The sequence below is a fragment of the Eriocheir sinensis genome, chromosome 46 (assembly GCF_024679095.1).
Source record: "Eriocheir sinensis breed Jianghai 21 chromosome 46, ASM2467909v1, whole genome shotgun sequence".
NCBI lineage: Eukaryota > Metazoa > Arthropoda > Malacostraca > Decapoda > Varunidae > Eriocheir > Eriocheir sinensis.
Window position 1 is genome coordinate 12091185 of NC_066554.1, and position 20398 is coordinate 12111582.

The following is a 20398-nucleotide window of genomic DNA, read 5'->3' on the forward strand; positions in this document are numbered from 1 at the left end:
CTCATGTCGGGGGGCCGCCCCGTGGCCAAATCCACCGGTAGCCTGAGCTCCCGGCCGAACATTGAACACAGAAAAATACATGCAATAGCTACACATAAATCAGTCTGTCCTCCACAGTCTCTTCTCGCGCCCCCAAGGGGCTCCGCCTGTCAGCCACGCCGTCGACCAGCCGCCAGTCCTCAGTGGGCTCTTCCACGCCATCCACTCCACGTGACGCTCGGGACAGTCGACACCGGCTCCTGGCCTCCACCCTCGGGGCAAGGTGCCCTCGCCCGGCTGTGACTACCTCCCCACGCAGCCATGCTCTAAAACCTCCTGGGAGCAAAGGGCACCTCTCCGGTCACCCTCTCCAGCTCCCGTCCGAGGCCACCACGAGCCTTACTGGCCTGCGTCAGGTAGTCGAGGCCCAGCAAGCACGGCTCGTCTCGATCGGCGAAGTCCATCGGCCGGCACTCCACAGCGCTGCCTACGCCGATACGAGCCTCCACTGGCCCCTCCAGCAGCACACACTACCTCGGGTCAGGCCATGCCGAGCACTCCTCAGCCCCCGGTGTCCACTGTCACGCGTCGTGGCTACAACCGCTAAGCCACCCACTGGCAACACGCTGGTCGGGCGGCGGCAGCTTACTCAAGGCAGGGCCCGAGGGCGGGAGACGGCTGGAAGTCGGCTCCCTTCTCCAGCCCGTCCGCGCTTCCCGCCCGCGCCGCGTCCCTGGGCCTGGGACAGGCACTCAAGCAGTGGCCTGACTGGCCACAGTCCTTACAGCGCGGCTGGAGGGCGTCGGGGCTCAGCCGGTCGAGGGAACGCGTCCTTCGCTCCCCCAGGCACCGACTGCACCTATGCCCCCTCTTGCCACAGCCCCCGCAAGAGCCACAGAGACCCTCCGGGCTCGCCTTCATCGACGCTGCCTTCATCTTCACCTTCGCCATCCGGCCCCGGAGGTCATGGCAGGGCGGGGCGGCCGCTCCTAGGCCGCTGGTCGTCGTCAACGCCACGAACTTCAAGGCCCTCGTCAGCGCGTCGTCGGTCCACGGCAGGGGGTGAGAGTCCTCGCCAGTCTCGTCCCTCAGCGCCCGGCAGTCCTCACAGAAGCGCTGCGTGCCGTCCTTCTTCATATCCAGGACGACTGGTGAGGGCCACGGACAGTCTGTCCGCTCCATCACCCCCTGCGCCGCCAGCTCGTTGACGGCGCGCTGCAGTTCCTCCCGCCTGGCCGGCACGACATGTCGAGGCGGGCTCCTGGTGAACGCACCATTTCCCGTGCTGATGTTGTGCTTCACCAACCCCGTGCAGCCCAGTAGGTCCAATCCACCCCCGCTGAACACGTCCGCGCACCGAGCCAGGGTGTGGCGCACCTTCGTCTGCGCCTCCGTCAGGTGAGCGGCGCTCCGGTGCGCCGAATCCTCCAGGAAGTCGGGCAGCGGCCTCACAGCGGCCGACTCCGCGCTCCCCGACGCCTCCTCTTGTTGCTCCACCTCCTCACAGGTGCCCAGCTTGGCACCAGCGGGTACTTTCCGAGCCTCGTCGGAGGAGTTAGCCACCAGCACCGTGACTGACTCCTCCCCCGCTCCTTCGAGACTCCGTCCGGCTGCCACACCATCAGGCAGCTGCAGGCCCTCCGTGGACTCCACCGCGCCTTCCGCTGGCATCGCGTCCGACCGGCAACACAGGACCTCCCTGGCCTCCGTCCCCGGAACAAGGTGCAGTCGCTCCGCCGCGACTACCTCTGCACAGCCGACCTTCGGGACCAAAGGCGCCTGTCCGCGCAGCCTCTCTAGCTCCCGTCCAAGGTCGGTACAGGCCTCGCCCTGCGGCAGGTAGTCGAGGCCCAGCACGCACGGCTCGTCTCGATCGGCGACGTCCGTCGGCCGGCGCTCCACAGCGCTGCCTACGCCGATACGAACCTCCGCTGGGCCCTTGGACTGCACGCAGTGCCCCGTGACGCCACACAGCCTCTGTGGCGCGTCCTGGAGTCGTGTAGCGGCCGGCATGTCAGGCCGCCCCAAGGTCCTCTCGGCGCTCCCCACCAAGCGGCCGGGCTCGTCCACTGAGCCCCATAGCGCTGTTGTCAGCTGCAGCGCCTTCTCATCCTCGCCCCAGCTCTGGGCAGCAGCTGGTATCTTGAACTGGGCCTCCCATGCCAACTTCCCGTCGTGCTCCGCTGGCTTAAGCCTCCCTGAGCGCCGGGAGGCCGAGGGGCCGCAGCGGGGAGCGGGCGGACCACGTGGGCTGCAAGCCGGCCAGCATGGCGGAGAGGGAGGCGGTGAGAGAGGCAACGAGGCAGGGTTAATGGGTCCGACTCCAGCACCAGCTGGACCCAAGAGAGCGGCTCCCCAGCCTCCTGCAGCCTCCACCGGCTCCGCCACGATGCCACCGGTCTTCAGGGGCCCTTGTCAGGGGCCCCACGCGGAGCCCCGCCAGTCCGCCACCCGTGCACCCGCCGCCAGCACACGTGACGCCTCTTGTTCCTCCCCGCACCACGTTGCCACCTTTCGCTGCTGCCATGGGAGAGAGAGCGGACTACGTGACCTGCGAGCCGGCTGGCATGGAGGAGAGGGAGGGGGTGAGGGAGGTAACGAGGCGGGGGCTCCCCAACCTCCTGCGGCAGCTACTGGTTCCGCCACGACGCTACCAGGCTCCAGGAGTCCTTCCCAGAGGCCCCAGATAGGCCCCTGCAGGACCGCCGCCCCGGCGCTTCCCGCCAGAACTGAGCCTTCTTTCTCCGCGTGCGACGGTGCCACCTCTCGCAGCTGCCTCTCCGCCTCCCTCAGGCCTCGGACCTCGCTTTCCTGGGTCCGCACCTCCTCCAGCCGTTCACTCCTCGCGCTGTCGCAGCCCTGGTCGGTGTACTGCTGGGTTTCCACCTTCAGCGACGAGAAACAGCTCTGGAGGACCTCGGCAAGATGGCGGGCCCTCTCGTCTGCCCTCTGTTCTGCCCTCTTTTCCATCTCGGCCAGCATGGCAGCAAACAAATCCATCTGGCCCGGCTTCACCTCACCCGGGTCAGCCTCGGCCTTGCCCGTCTCCTCACCCTCACGGCGACCGTTGGGGGACGCCATGACACTCGGCGCGCTTCACTGTTCACTTATATCCCATTCCTGACACCAAGTGTTACGCCACCCCCCCCTTACCACACACCATACACGGGCAGGCAGGTGGCGTGATCCTCAGAACAACCACACAGGCACCAGTCACTCACAGCGGCCCACACCGAACACCGAGGGGAGGAGGGAACGAGGCAGGGCACAAAGGATACACGTTCAACACTAAGTTCTAGTTTAATGACAGGTTCCTCACACAGTACAGCAACTTTCAAGGGCACAGAACAGTTAATCAGGCACAGTACAGGGGCACGGCAGACACGCAAACCGGAAGCACACAGCTCGCGAGCGGAGCAGCTCAACACTCTAAGCCCAGACACGCGTCTTCACCACCCCTCAGCGCCTTTCGCTCGCCACTCCCCACTGCAGACTCAGCACTCAGGGCTCTCAGTTTTTGTTCACGAAATTTCTTCAGATAGTAGAAATAATTTCTCTATATCGTATAAAATTTCTTCAGATAACAAATCGAACATAAACGATTACATTTGCTTAAAATTCAAACTACTGCACAATAACATAATACTGTGTAATGACCTGGACTTAACCTCAAGCTCTTAATGCAAAACTCTCCCACTAAATTCACAGGACTTGCTTTCAAACCGCTCAAAACCTACAGGATCAATAAAACCTGCCTTACATAAGTCAACAGTTTTAATCATGAACTAATGAATCATTCATCAACAATAAGGCACTTGTGCCAAAAGCAAAATCCTCACAACTGTATTGTAATCTGCAAGATTATTTTGCATTCAACATCATATTTTACGCTTTGGTAGCAATCTCAATACTGCAATATACTCACTCATAACATGCAACCTACAGTTTCAACGGGAAAAAATAACTGATTAGTGTGCAATGCTGGGACAGCGATATATATATATATATATATATATATATATATATATATATATATATATATATATATATATATATATATATATATATATATAAACTTAACTAAATACATCTATATCCTTTTAGGACTTTGTACTCATTCAAGCGTATACTCGTAAATATTACTCCTTACGTTTGTAAGAAAAGAAAAAACATAATTGACTATAGCTATTCACCCTCTGTACGCCTGCAATGTTCATCACAATAATCAGAATATTCAGTTATCAAATAATGTATTTTGCATTCAACATTTTATTTTACATTTTGGTAACAACCTCAATACTGCAATATACCTACTCATAAATAACATGTAAGTAGTATAGTTTCAATGGAAATGCCTAAGTGATTATTTTTGCAAAGCTGGGATAGTGATATATATATCCTTTGAGACTTGATACTCATTCAAGTGTATAATTAAAGGAAAAACCTAATTGACTAAGTTATTCACCCTCTTTACGCCTAGAATGTTCATCACGCTGATCACATTATGCAATAACCAAGTAATTTATTTTGCATTGAACATTATTTTTTATATTGTACACTTTGGTAGCAATCTCAATATTCCTAACATGCAGAATTTCAATGGAACAAACTGATTATTCTCTTGATTTTTTTTACGACAAAAATTGTTAAAATTTCTCTAGAATTCATAAAAATTCTCGATTTTTTTAGGCAGTCATCATCAGATTTCTCTAGATTTTCTCTGAAATGCCTTTATCTCTAAAAATTTCTTCAAAAAGCCTGAAATAGCCTCAAATTTCTCAATCTGAAGAAATTTCTCTAAAACTGAGAGCCCTGTCAGCACTTCCTACCCGGCGGCCGGTGGCCCCGGGCTCCCCTCTGTCTCTCCTGTCCCAACAAGTAGAGTTGCACCATGCTGAGCTAACATTGCATCATGCTACAATTTCATCACATTACACATACAATCATTCGCATACAGCACATTCGTAACAATACTATGCTCTGAGTATGACAATCTGGCAACGGTAGCTATACGTATTTTCATATTATTGTCCTGTTGTTTATTGAATGTTGTGTTAAAAAAAAGAATACTCATAATTTTAGCTAGTTTTTGGTTATAATGATTCTTTATGAAATACAAGTATAACATTACCTTCTTTCACTTAGGAAACGTCCTGAATCCTGGATCGGCTATGGTATTATCAGGTGCGCCTAATAGGCGCACCTGACAAACTGTTCAAATAAGGCGCAAAGTGACGAAATATATCATTCATTACATATAAACTTGCCAATAACATGTATGGGTAATGCATTCGTCATTCACGACACGGAGTAATAATTATTTCCCTATTGTTGGTCCTTGGAGAGTAGATGACATGGTTTTGTTCTCATTTCAGTAATTATATATAAGACCGATGAGCACATTGAACATAAGAACATATTGGGAGACTGCAAGAGGCCTATATGGCCTAAACAATGGCAGCTTCAGATTCCCCCCCACTACCACCTGTCATCCTAGCTTTATTGTAGCTATATCCAGTGTATACTCTTAAAACAAGCTATCGTCCCTGCACTAACTATGTGATTGCTGAGTCTATTTCATTCCTCCACCACCCTATAACTAAACCAATGCTTGCCTATATCTCTCCTAAATCTATACTTTTCTAATTTAAATCCATTACTGCGTGTTCTATATCCTGCTGCCTAATTCTCAGTACTTTGTTGTAACCCTTGACCCATTTGAATACTTCTATCAGATCTCCCCGCACTCTTCGTCTTTTTAGTGAATTAATGTAAGTTTAGATGTTTCAGCCTATCTTGATATGGGAGGTTCCTCAGCCCCTGAATCATCTTGGTCATCCTCCTCTGAGCTGATTCTAGCAAGTTGATGTCCATTCTGTAGTGAGGGCACCAAAACTGGACAGCATATGTGTGGCCTAACTAACGCTAAATAGTGTCTGAGGATGACCTCGATGCACTCCAGGACAATGACTGGAGTCGGACACGATCACGCGAGAAATGGACAAGATCAAGATGTCTGTGGTTATTATCATGCAACACACACACACACACACACACACACACACACACACACCATTCAACACACACACACACACACACACACACACATAGGGAGGAGGGTGGGGTGATAAGTTAGGCCTCTCTCTCTCTCTCTCTCTCTCTCTCTCTCTCTCTCTCTCTCTCTCTCTCTCTCTCTCTCTCTCTCTCTCTCTCTCTCTCTCTCTCTCTCTCTCTCTCTCTCTCTCTCTCTCTCTCTCTCTCTCTCTCTCTCTCAAAAACAAACGCCGTGAACTTACAAAGTTCATATTTCGCCTTCCCCTGTGTCCCCTGCCTCAAGATACCCAGGGAACAGTGTGTTAAGAGTGTGCAGGCACCCGTGGTGGCCACCATGGGTAAACACCGCCCTCCTGTGCCCAGGAACACGCAGTCAGGAACCGGCAAGAGCAAGCATCACCGCCGTTCCTCCACCTCGTCTGCCGCTTCCAGCGACCACTCCTCCCACTCCAGCCCCTCCAAAGGACTCCCTGCCGCCCCCCCTGCCCCAGGACGACCCAAGGCTGCACGTACCCACGAAGACATGGACGCCACAGGTGAGAAGGTTGCCTCTGTTGTACCGCTAGCGATCCCTCACCTGCACTCCCTCCCACCGCTTGTGATGCCGACCCTGCTTCTTCCTCCACCGTTTGTGGTTCTGCCCTAGCACACACTTCCACTGCTTGTGATGCTGGCCGTGCATCCACCTCCACCGCTTGTGAAGCTGCCTCTGCATCCAACCCTGCCGCTACAGCCTCAGCCCCTATGACAACCTTTGCCCTCCCCCCTAACCCTACCCAGCATGACCTAAATAAGGAAGATGATGATGGTTTCACCCTAGTCTCACACAAAAACAAGCGGAAGGGAAACGCCTTCCACCCTGCATCTCGCTCCACTCCCCTTCCCCTTCCAACAGTGACAGTGGCCCCCTCAGCCCCACCAACATCCAATTATCCTGCTTTCAGGGTACCAGCACAGGCCGAGTTCCCCTGCAGCTACGACGCCGTGGCAGCCCTGGAGGACGAGGAACCCTCTCTCAAGACGCACAACCGCATGGGTCGAGACAGAAGCTCAGTCCTCATTCCGCTCGACGAAATCAGCTTTCGCCTCCTGGAGGAGACAGCCAACGATCCTGGGGCCTCCATCAGGGTGATAAAACTCGCTCCACAAACCCAGGTTACCAAAGGTATCGTCATGGGATACCCACTCCGTCTCCCTCTCTCCATCCTCCAGCGCCATCCCCAGGTAGAGGAAGCGGTGCGCTGCCAGACTTCACGCCACAAGGAGGACACAAGGCAAGTTCTGGTAACTCTGAGAGGCCCGCTAATCCCGTCTCTCACCCTAGGCAACTGGGGAACGTTCTACCTCCGCCCCTATGTGCCCGAACCCCTACGATGCCACCGCTGCCAGAAGTTTGGACATCACCGGGCGACTTGCAGCAGGAACCCGATATGCGGTGTATGCAGTGGGCAGCACGACACCCAGAGATGCCTCACCCGCTACAAAGCCAAGGAGGATGTGACGCACCGCTGCCCAAATTGTGGAGGCCCCCACCACGCCTGGAATCCTTCCTGTCCAGTAAGACTGTCACACATCCACCATGGCAGGGAACTCCAGGTCAACTGGGTAAAGGAGCAGCAGACAACTACTGTTTCCCCAGCACCTCCAGGCACTTTTGTGTGGGGACAACAGCAGTCCTCAAATCGCCCATCACCACCACCTCCAACCAGGGGCGTCATTTGGGGGTCTTGGGGGGGGGCAGTTGCCCCCCCCCCAAGACTCAAGTTGCCTCCCCCAAGCCTCAGTTTGCCCCCCCTACCAGCGAAGCCTCAAGAAGTAACAGCAGCTGGATTTAGTTATATATATATATATATATATAGATATATATATATATACATATATATATATATATATATATATATATATATATATATATATATATATTTTATTATTATTATTATTATTATTTTGTTGTTGTTGTTGTTGTTGTTGTTGTTGTTGTGTGTGTGTGTGTGTGTGTGTGTGTGTGTGAACAGTCAACACTGAGCGGCAGTTAGGGTTCCGGGAGCAGCAAAGACAGACGTGCTGTAGCCTGTTTAGGAGGTGGGCCTCAGAACTGGTGACGTCGCGCCGAGAACTGGTGAAGCTCTTTGCTCACCAAACTGTCTCTGCCCCCCCCAAGAAAAATCTGAAATGACGCCCCTGCCTCCAACCCAGGCCGACTTCCCCCAACTACCGACTGCAACGACTCCGACGCCTACGCCACCTCTGCCGCCTCCAAAACAACCCACACCATCGACACACACTCCAGCAACAACTCCAGCAACACCGTCTGCCACAGCACCCCTGCCTCTTCCACCTCAGGAGCCCCTGTTCACAACAGCAGACCTCAAAGAGTTTGGGAAGCAACTGGCCCTGGGAGTAGCCACCAGCATTGCCCAACTCTTAGGGAAAGATGTGGATCAGCAGGACGCCCTGGAAAAGGCCATGGAGAAGACGGTGGCGAACGCAATGGAGACGCTAATCTCCAAGCGCTCTCGACAGCCCCGGAAGCCATCACCTGTCCGGGTAATGAGAGTCCGCATAGAGTCATCCTCCCTTCCACGCACCTACAAGACACCTCACCGCCCACCCAGCCAGCCTGCACCAGGACCCCAGACCCCAACCCAAGGAACAAAACCCAAGGCATTACCATCCTTCAATGGAACTGCCTTGGAACATACTCCAAGCTACCAACACTGATGGAAACTGGGAAACTGGAAAACATCGATGTCTTCATGCTCCAGGAAACACTGCTCTTGCCCAAAACCTCCTTCAAAATTCCAGGCTACAAATCCTTTCTACTGCCCAGAATAAATGGGGCCTCACGTGGGTGTGCCATTCTTGTACGACACCACATAGCATGCAAGGAGCTAGCAGCACCACCTCACTGCGGCGACCGGGTGGAAGTCCAAGGCGTGGTCATTCAGCTGCACTCAACTCCACTAACCCTCTTCAACATCTATGCGCTACCTCAGTCTACACCTGAATTGGGAGAACTCTTCACAGCAGCCAGCGAAGAACCAACCTTCATAGGGGGAGACTTCAACGGCCACCACCCTCCCCTAGAGTCCCCCTCTCCACCCAACACAGCAGGCCGACACATCGCAGAGCTGCTGGAAGAAGCACGAGGAGTAGCTCTACTGAACGACACCTCTCAGCCAACTCACATCAGGGGCGGGCGACTCGACCTCTCCTTCATCTCCACACCCTTACGACCTGTGGCCTCCTGGTTTGTCCACCCCACCATCACCAGCGATCACTTTGGTGTCACCACTCACCTAGCCTTGGACAACTTGCCCCAACCCCAGCTGCCTCCTCCTCGCTACAACATCAAGCGAGCTGACTGGAACGCCTTCACCTCTGCCTTGGAAAGGGCACTCGCAACTCCACCTGCCACTACTGACCTGGAGGTGCTACAGAGCCACGTAACGCACGCCTTCCAACAGGTTGCCAGCGAGGCCATACCACTAACGAGGCTCTCAGGCACCTTCCACAAAGATCACTGGATCTATGGTGAACGAGTGCGGGAGCTCAACCACCGCATCAACACAGCCAGGAAAACCTACCGCAAACGCCCCACCTCCCCCAACAGGCGTTACTTGCAGGCTGTCGCCTAACACGCTTGCGTCACCAAGCGGCGATTACGAGAAGAGGCCTGGCTCCAGTGGTGCCAGGGTCTGGATGCACACTCCACCCTGGGGGAGATGTGGACCAAACTACGCTCTGCCTCTCGCCCTCGCCCCCCTTGTCCACCAACTCACCCTAACCCACAAGAAGAAGCTGAGCGACTATCATCCAGCTTTGCAGATCGCACTTCGCCCCACCAACTCCCACACACCACCAGGGAGATGCAGGAACTTCTGGCAGCAGGAAGGGCAGCTCTTGTGGAGGAAGCCTGCACAACTCCTGATGCAGCTGACGTTCCCTTCACCATGCAGGAACTGAAGGGCTGCCTCAAACGTGGTGGCGATACAGCTCCAGAAGCAGATGGAATCTCCTATTCCATGCTTAGACATGCTGGCTCAAAGGGCGAGAGCACCGTACTACACCTTAACAACCTCTCCTGGTCAGAAAGCCGCATTCCCCAAGCCTGGAAGACAGCAGTGATTCAGCCCATCCCAAAACCCAAAGATCCCGGCTCCTTGCGCCCAATCTCACTGCTCAGCTGTTTAGGGAAGACAGCAGAACGTATGGCACTCCATCGCCTACAGTGGCGAACAGCTGACCTCCACCCATCCCTCTTTGCATACCTTCCACAAAGAGGCGCCAATGACTGCGTAGTCACCCTCCTCACCCACATACGAAGAGGCCGGGGTATTGCTGTCTTCCTGGATTTGGAGAAAACATTCAAGCTAGCCTCCCCTCTGGCAATCCTCTCTGCCCTTGCTCACAAGGGGATTGGGGGAAGACTCCTTGCATGGCTGAGAGAGTTTCTCCATGGCCGTGGAGGGCAAGTCCGCTTCCAAGGACATGTTTCGAGGCGTTTCGACCACGTCAACGGCACACCTCAAGGCAGTATCCTCAGCCCCTTCCTCTTCAACGTTCTCATGGAGGAGCTGATGAGCGTTGACTACGGAGAGGGGGCTAAGCTCCTCTGCTATGCTGATGACCTTGCCCTAGTCCTGAACCATCGAACCTGTCTCCATCAAGTTCCACACGCCCTCAACCAGCTCAACAGGAAATGCACAGAACTAGGGCTCAAGATCAACTTTGAGAAGTCCAAGGTCATGGCAGTTGGCATGCCTTCCCCTGAACGGCCCTTCCAAATAGCAAACCAGGACCTCGCCTACACTACCACCCACCAGTACCTGGGTGTCTGGCTGGACAATCACCTTCGGTTCGGCACTCAGGTACGCTATCTAAGAGAGCGCGTAGCAACTCGCACCAACATCCTGCGAGCTCTGTCCAAACAAAACACGGGGGGATCCTATCGTGTCTTACGCGCCTTTTACACACACGCCATACGGTCTATCTATCATAGACTACTGCGCTCCTTGCCTGTGTTCGCTCTCCCCTGCACTCACAAAGAAGTTAGAGGTGGCACAAAATGACGCTCTACGGGTCATCCTAGGAACCCCGCCATGGACACGCCTGACCAACCTTCGCCTGGAAAGTGGCTTCCCATCACTCCACCACCGCATCCTGGCCCGAACATCCACTGTAGTTGGGAAGTTCATGAAGCAGCAATCACACGGCACAGTCTCCACACAGCTGCTTCATGCCTTCCAGAGACCACCACAAGCCACTCCAAACGGGGACTGGATACATATGATGCCGCCGACGCAGTCCGTCACTTGGAAGTGGAGAGGCTTGTCTGCAGTGGCTCAGACCTGCCACACCCTGGCTACCACTCCCCTCCACCCTGGGTTCCTGGTCCATTCCAGATGAGCCTCCCTACCACCTCAGCTCCTAGGGCCTCTCACCCCATCACCCTCCGCCAAGAGGCTTTGCAGCGCGTGGCTTCCATGGACGACAGCAGGGACTGCCAGCCACTACTACACCGATGGCTCGCTGGGCGCCGATGGGTCTGTGGGGGCTGCCTTCCTGTGCGGAACCCAGACAGGACTGTGGCGCCTGCCACCGTAAGTCTCCATCCTGCAGGCAGAACTGGCAGCCATCCTCTGTGACCTGCGTCACGCCACGGCCGATATGAACACCACCATCATCATCCACTCCGACTCGCTGTCAGCCCTCAGGGTCCTGCAGGCGAAGAGCGTCAGAGACAACACTCGGCTCATAACCACCATCCTCCATGAAGCCAACACCCTTGTCTCACTGGGCAAGAACATCATCCTGGACTGGGTGCCAAGCCACGTTGGTCTGAGAGGGAACGAGAAGGCTGACCGTGCTGCTGCCACGGCTCGGTCCCTTCCACAGATCACCTTCCCCCTTGCCCCCAGCCTGTCCTACATTAAGAACAAAGCATCCCAGGCGGCCCTCTCACTCACCCGACTAGAATACGAGGCCGTCCTGGTTCAGGGCTCTGCCTCTGCCTCGTGGTACAGCACGGCCACTCACCACAAGCCTGTCATACAGCTCCCCCACACCACACCCAACACCATCCTTGCCTCCATCCGCCGCCTCAGACTCGGGTTTGCCTGCTACGAGGAGGTGGCAAACAAGGATACCCCACCCTGCCCCCACTGCTGGCAAGCCACCCGGAAACCTCTGCTGCACTACATCCTGGAATGCCCCCTCACCACCCCGCTGCACCCACCCGGCCCACAGCTCCACCCTGACGACGACACGGCTCCCCAGACAGCAGCAGAGCGAGTGAGCCTCACCCAAGACTCCACCCTGGCAGAGGTGGTGGCAAAATTCCCACCTCCTCGATAAGCTGAAAACTGACGACATCCTCTGACGGGCCCACCAGCCCGTGTCCTCCCCTAGGAGGACAAATCAACAACAACAACATCTCTCTCTACACGCATACAGAGAGAGAGAGAGAGAGAGAGAGAGAGAGAGAGAGAGAGAGAGAGAGAGAGAGAGAGAGAGAGAGAGAGAGAGAGAGAGAGAGAAAAACAAACAAATGCAGAGAGAGAGAGAGAGAGAGAGAGAGAGAGAGAGAGAGAGAGAGAGAGAGAGAGAGAGAGAGAGAGAGAGAGAGAGAGAGAGAGAAGAACACATTGAAAGAAAAAACAAACAAATGCAGAGAGAGAGAGAGAGAGAGAGAGAGAGAGAGAGAGAGAGAGAGAGAGAGAGAGAGAGAGAGAGAGAGAGAGAGACCGCCACCTGAAACACGTCGCCCACCAAGCCTCCCTACGTGTCTCTGCCCTTCGTAGAGTGGCTAATTTCCTCGACAAGCGAGGAATTATGCTCCTCTACAAGGCCCAGGTAAGATCCTACCTGGAGTACGGGGCTCTGACCTGGATGTCCAGCGCTGCCACACACCTGCAGAGACTGGACAAGGTGGAGCGACGGGTGCAGCGACTGTTACAGGAGAACAACCCCCAGCCGCCCCCTCAGGATATTATACATCTAGACACTCTGGAGCACCGCCGGGACGTCGCTGCGCTGGTGGTGTTCCACAAGGCCCAGGTACAAGGAGTACCACACCTGGCGAGACTGAGGCTCCCCCCGCGAGAGGCTGTGAGAGATACGAGAACGGTACTCTCCAGCCACGAGCAGGTCGGGGTGCCGAGGTCACGCGCCAGCCAGCACCAACGGACCTTCACCTCCAGGGTGTCCCGCCTGTGGAACACATTCACTGCAGCAGGGCCAACAGTGAGGGAAATGTCCACCCAGCAGGTAAAAGTGGCTGCTCACAGGTGGCGAAGAACATGCCCCACACCACTAGTAATGCTAAATACACAGTGAACAAGTGTAAAGGGCTTTTGAAATAATGCACGAGAAAAAGTGACATTTTAAGCCCTAAAAAGTGCTCAGAGAAACATATGCTACTCGAACAATCGCATAAAGTGTCGTCGGCGAAATACAAATCTGTTGTGTAACTATAGAATCGTCAGTTTAAATAAAAAGAGAGAGAGAGAGAGAGAGAGAGAGAGAGAGAGAGAGAGAGAGAGAGAGAGAGAGAGAGAGAGAGAGAGAGAGAGAGAGAGAGAGAGAGAGAAGAACACATTGAGAGGAAAAACAAACAAACAAATGCAGAGAGAGAGAGAGAGAGAGAGAGAGAGAGAGAGAGAGAGAGAGAGAGAGAGAGAGAGAGAGAGAGAGAGAGAGAGAGAGAGAGAGAGAGAGAGAGAGAGAATATACATATCAGCACTCTGTAGCAATCATAAGCAAATCACAACCCTGTTAAAAATAAAGCAAAAGTATATACGTACATACCAGCATTCTGTAGTGTTATGCCGGACGTGTTACTTGGGTTCCGTGTCGCCGTCATAAGACTCCGTGGGAGGGAGATATGTAAACACTTTGCACAGCTTCTGTAGTTAATATTCTTCCTAAGTAGTACACTTCACTCTGACTCTTCACTAATCACTAGCTTACTATGACTGGGGCTCTCTCCTCTCGCCCTCTTCTCCTGTATATATCCAAAACAGTAGTCTAGAATGTTACAGTATATTTTAGATCATACAAGAACATGTAGCAAAAATATGTGCGAGTTGGCAACACTTCCCGCCTGGCGCCTGGCCGCGCCCCGCGGGGCGTGGACGAGGCTTTGCTCCCCGCCCCCCTGCTCGCTCTTCCCGGAGCCTTCTAGAGGCCTATAGACGCCGGGGGAAGCTTCCAGCACAACACTATCCCCCCCTCTTAATTGTGATCGTCCCGATCACACACTTAACTATATACAAACATAAGAGAATTAATCAAAAACATAATAATCGTCGTATCGCTGTGGACGCCTGCGTTGTCTCTGTCTTCTGCTCGGTGCCTCCTGCGCGTCTGTCTCCTGGTGCGCCTCGTCGTCGTCCGCTTCTTGGGGTGTCCCTGGAACATCTGCTGAAGCCGGGAGGTTATCTCCCTCGGCTGGAAGGTCCAGAAGGCCTATGTCGTCGTCGACCTCCTCTCGGTCCTGGACGTCCCTTGCGTTTTCGTCGGCTGCTGGTTGTCTGTAGTTGTTCCGGGTGTAGTTTCCCGGACCGTGCTACCGCCATAGGCGGTTGACGTGGACAACTTTCGGCTTGGTCCTTTCCGTTCTCCGGATTCGGTAAGTCACGTCGGAGAGGCGTTCTAGCACAGTGTAAGGGCCTTCCCAGGGGCTCTGTAACTTCGGAGACTGTCCTCTCTTCCTCTGCGGGTTGTAAAGCCAGACTTGGTCTCCTTCCTTGAAGTCAACGTGGCTTGCCCTCATATTGTAACCGCGCTTCATGGCCTCCCTGGAGAACTTCAAGGCACCACGGACTTGATGGTGCACCTCTTCCAGCCGTTCCTCTAGTTGACGGGCAAAACTGGAGGCGTCCCTTGGAAGGCTTTCCCCAGGAGGCCTTCCTGCCAGCAGGTCCACCGGCAATCGCAGCTCACGTCCAAACATCAGCTTTGCCGGTGAATACCCCATAGTCTCGTGGGCGGCAGACCTGTAGGCCATGAGAAGCGCAGGCAGCTTCTGATCCCATGAAGACTGATCATTGTTGCACTGCTTGGCCAACTCCTGGCCCAATGTCCAATTAAACCTCTCCACCATTCCATCTGACTGTGGGTGCAGAGGGGTGGTCCGGGTCTTCTTGATACCCAGAAGCTTGCAGCACTCAGCAAGGACTGTTGACTCAAAATTCCTTCCCTGGTCGGAATATAGCTCGTTAGGCACACCGAAGCGACAGAAGAACTCCTCCACCAAAACCTTGGCGATGGTAGTGGCTTCCTGGTCAGGGATGGCATAGGCTTCCGGCCACTTGGTGAAGTAATCCATTGTGACGCAGATGTACCTATTTCCGTTCGTCGTCAGAGGCAAGGGTCCTGCTATATCCACTGCCACCCGTTCCATGGGGGCTCCAACCTGGTATAGTTGCAATGGAGCACGGTGACGCTTCTTGGGGTCCTTCTTTGCACAGCACACCTCACACGCGTGACACCATTCTTCCACGTCCTTCCTCATGCCAACCCAATAGAACCTTTGGCGCAGGCGACTCAGTGTCTTCTTTACGCTAAGGTGTCCGCTGGCGATGTTGTCGTGCATTTCTTTCAAGACGCCTTCCCAGGACTTCACAGGTAGCACCGTGGACCAGTAGTGGTCAAGACCATCATGAGAGACCCAGCGTCGCTGCAACACCCCGTCGTCCATCCGAAGAGTGTCCCACTGAGTCCAGTAATTCTTGGTGGTAGGGCTTTCTCTCGAGATTACTTCCCACCCAGGTCGCGTTGACGACTGACTCAGCCACTTCATAACTGGTCTCAGATCTCGGTCCTCCCGTTGCAGTTTTCCCAAGTCTTCCCATGGCACCTCCGCTGTCTGTTCCACTGTAGTGCGGCGGCACATATTCTGGACGTTTTCCCTCTGGAGGCAATGTTGACACTCAGGTAGGCAGGGGCGCCGGCTCAAGCTGTCCGCGTTACCGTGTGTTAGTCCAGATCGGTGCACAATAGTATAGTGATGCTGCTCTAGTTTACCTATTCAGCGAGCAGGCTGGCCCTCAGGGTTTTTCAGTGACTTCAGCCACCGCAATGCAGCGTGATCCGTGCGGATGGTAAAAGTTGCACCGTACAGGTAAGCATGGAAAAATTCAAGGCTCTTGACTACTGCCAGGAGTTCTTTCCGGGTCACGCAATAGTTTTTCTCGGCTGGGGTGAGCTTCTTGCTGAAGTAGGCCACAGCCCGTTCCATGTCGGCACATGCCTGGGACAGCACTCCACCAATCCCCTCATCACTGGCATCACAATCCAGTATAAAAGGCTTAGAGGGGTCTGGGTAGGTGAGTACGGGCGAGCTGATGAGGGCCTCCTTGAGGTTCTCAAAGGCAACCTGAGTTTCCGCTGTCCACTCAAACTTGCGCCCCTTCTTCGTCAGGAGGTACAGTGGTGCAGCAATCGTAGCGAAGCCTTTCACAAACCTGCGGTAGTATGAGCACAACCCGAGGAAGCTCCGCAGCTCCTTCACGTTGGTGGGTGTCGGCCAGTCCCTTACCGCAGCCACCTTCTCAGGATCAGTGCGTACTCCAGCCTCGCTCACGATGTGTCCCAAGTATTGGACCTCCTTTTGGAACAGACAGCATTTCTAAACCGGGCGAAAACCTCTGATAGCCTTTCCATCTCCTGCTCGAAGGTCTGGCCAAAGACAATCACGTCGTCGAGGTAGATGAGTGCCATCTTCCAGTGAAGTCCCTCCAGCACCCTCTCCATCAGCCGCTCGAACGTGGCCGGCGCGTTGCACAGGCCAAAGGGCATGACCTTAAACTGCCACAGGCCTTGACCGTAGGAGAAGGCTGTTTTCTCTTTGTCCTGCTCCGCCATTTTGACTTGGTGATACCCAGACTTCATATCCAGTGTTGAAAACCACTTGGAGCCCACCAAGGCGTCGAGCGTGTCGTCGATCCGTGGGCGTGGGTATGAATCCTTGATGGTGAGATCGTTGAGGGCTCGGTAGTCCACGCAGCACCTGAGGGAACCGTCCTTTTTCCTGACGAGCACTACAGCAGACGCCCACGGGCTGCTGGACAGCTCGATTAACCCCTGTTGCCGGAGATCATCCATCACCTCATCCATCTCCTTGCGACGGGCTGGTGCCATCCTTCGAGGAGCTTGCTTCACTGGGCGGTGGCTACCTGTGTCGATGTGGTGCTCTACCAGGTTCGTACACCCCAAGTCCAGGTCTCCTGTGGTAAACACATCTGCATTCCTCACGAGAAGCTCCCTGAGCTGTTCCACTTGGGGCTCCTCTAGACACTTGGAGCTCCTGTCAAACAGGTCGCGCAGGTAGTCAGGCAGCTCCTCCTGGGGCTTCGTCAGGGTTCTCCTGCAGACACAGGTTCTCGGTTCCTGGTCGATCTCTTGGCACAACCCCACCATGGTCCCTTGTTCTATTTTCTTTGGGCTGAAGGAGACATTGGCCACGACGACAGGCACTTCCGCTGCATCAGGGTCTACCAAAGTTCTGCCTACAATCACCCCGTTTTCTACCGGACATCGACTTCCACTCTCTATCACACACAGACTAGCCGGAGGGGCACCCGTAATTTGCCAGGGTAACAGCATCTCCGACCTCGCAGGGATAGTGGTGGTGTGCTTGACCGTCACTGGCAGGTCTTCCATGTTCACAGTCGTCAGTGGCACCCTCCTTCCTCCTACAGTCAGCTGCTTAGCGCGAAAGTCCAGCTCGCACCTGTGGGAGACAAGATAATTCATACCTAGGATGAAGGGGTCGTCCATGTCGGCCACGTACACAGAGAGGGACTCTTCCTTTCCTCCGAGCTCAAACTTCACGTCCACTAGGCCTCTGAGCTCTGCATAGTGTCCAGTGACTCCGCACAGTCGATGCGACGTCTTAGGAAGCCGACGATGACTCACCACGTCAGGCCGCACCAATGTGCGTTCCGAGCCTGTGTCGACGACCACAGGCCACAACACTCCGTCAACCTTGCCCTCCACTTGGCAGCTCGTCATGGTGGTTCTCCTGCACCTTGATATCTTCGGGGCATGTACAGGACAGACTGGTCGTTGCCCCCGTGAACCAGTCCTCCTTAGTTTCCCGAGTGGTGGTCCCTCGTTGGGGGCACAGCTTTCCGACACTCATTCTTCCAGTGCCCCTTTTCTCCACAGGTCCAGCACTTGGGTCCTTCTCTGGGCTTCTTCTTAACGCCACCTTCATATTCTTTCTTCCTCTTATAGCATTCGTTCTCCTTGTGCCCAACCTTCTCGCAGTACCAGCACGTTCCTTGGAACCTGTCTGTGTCGCTGACAGCGCCCTTTCGTGCCCTAAAGCCAGAAGTCGAGTCGTCCCTGAAGCTTGACAAGCTAGACCTAACAAAGGACTCAAACTCCATAGCACGTGCCAGAGCTTCCTGCATTGATGTTGGCTTAGCTTGGTTCACTTGTATCTTCAGCTGAGGGCTGTCCAGGGCATCGATGAATTGATCACGCAGCAAAACCGTCAGCAGATCAGGGGTGGCACCTGGGTATGCCTTGTGCGCCATGCTCTCAAGGTCCTGAGCGAGTTCCTGAAGAGACTCGCCGCGCCTCCTGTTGCGGGTTCTGAACCTAACCCTGAAGAGCTCGGTCTGGTGCTTGGTCCCATATCGTTGCTCCAGCGCCTGTGCCAGCCCGCTGTAGCTGCCCTTTGTCGCATTGTCGAGCTGAGCAAGGACCTCCAGCGCCGCCCCTTTCAGGCTAGTGGCCAGCTGTACCGCGCACTCTTGGTCATCCCACTCCTGACACCAATGTTATGCCGGACGTATTACTTGGGTTCCGTGTCGCCGTCAGGAGACTCTGTGGGGGGAAGATATGTAAACACTTCGCACAGCTTCTGTAGTTTAATATTCTTCCTTAGTAGTACACTTCACTTTGACTCTACACTTACCACTAGCTTACTATGACTGGGACTGGGACTCTCTCGCCCTCTTCTCCTACATATATCCAGAACAGTACAGTCTAGAATGTTACAGTATATTTTAGATCATACAAGAACATGTAGCAAAAATATATGTGAGTTGGCAACACTTCCCGCCTGGCGCCTGACCGCGCCCCACGGGGCGCGGACGAGGCTTTGCTCCCCGCCCCCATGCTCGTTCTTCCCGGAGCCTTCTAGAGCCCCATAGACGCCGGGGGAAGTTTCCAGCACAACAATAATATTATAATACTCGCATTTCAATTGCCTAAGTGTCCCCCTACGCAGGTCCATTTTTTTTGACGCACGGCAGTCCCTTGAGCACAGTAGTGGCAACAATGCTAATTAAATCACTAATCATATACACCCTTCTATCGGATTAGCCTGATATAAGAATAATTAAAGTGCGACAGTAATACGGGACTTATAGTTGAGTAATCCTTTGTTAATTGGAGTTGTTGTTGGTGAGGAACTAGTTTGCATGGCGGAAACAATACTCGACGGGGGTGTAGGGCACGTGAGTTGCCTGCTGGCCAAGTGAGTGATGGGCAGAGGTGCTCCTTCATGCCCCGTGGCCGCCGCGTGTCGGGAGTGAGCGCGTGGAGGACTGGCGGTGCTGGTGAACCTGCTGAGCCTGTGACCGTGTGTAGTAGCCCGTATTTGTATACACATCAGCGCCGCAGTTCGCCTGTTGGAAAAGTCTCTCGTAGAAGTTGCTGGGATTTCCGTGGACTGTCTTGCGATGCTAGTGATAGTTTTACACACGGCTTCTGCATCTTGAACGGAAGAAACACACCCATGAAAACCCGATTAGTCTTCTCCGTGGCCTTGGAAAATAGTGTAGTCGTAGTGGGAGACCGATACGTGCGAGGATATGGACCAGTGGACGCCGCTCCGTCAAGGAGTATAGTGGCGGATGAGCGCGGATGTGTGGGTGAGTAATTGTGTGAAATGATATGTCTTTTCCTGACCCGTTGTGAGAGAGAGAGAGAGAGAGAGAGAGAGTATATTGGTAAGCATGGCGGGGACTTTATTTGCCGGGGAGGGACAGGGATAATGTGGGTGGTTGCTGCTGCTTCTGTGATGGCGGCGGCGGTGGAGGAGACGGAGGAGGGACGTGTGTGTGTGTGTGTGTGTGTGTGTGTGTGTGTGTGTGTGTGTGTGTTTTTTCTTGCCTATTTGTATTGGTATGTAATTAACTTCATGTTGTAATGTTGCGTATTTTAACACGTTTTGTAATGTATTTCCTTATCTTTTTTGTTCTTTTGACACGATCCAACGTGTGTGTGTGTGTGTGTGTACTTGCTAAAGCACAGGCTATCACGGAAGACAAAAGAGCATCAGTAGGAGAAACTCTAGCGTTAAGTTGATCATTGTGTTGGCTGGCGTTGAGGAGGAGGAGGAGGA

General features: G+C 54.1%; 1 protein-coding gene across 1 annotated transcript; it reads left to right on the forward strand.

The window, feature by feature from the left end:
• Positions 1-6270: 6270 nt before the first annotated feature.
• Positions 6271-7733, forward strand: LOC126980951 (uncharacterized). Its single transcript, XM_050831406.1, has 2 exons — positions 6271-6569; positions 6978-7733. Exons 1-2 carry the CDS (start codon positions 6368-6370, stop codon positions 7163-7165), a joined length of 390 nt encoding a protein of 129 aa, XP_050687363.1. The 5' UTR covers positions 6271-6367; the 3' UTR covers positions 7166-7733.
• Positions 7734-20398: the final 12665 nt, after the last annotated feature.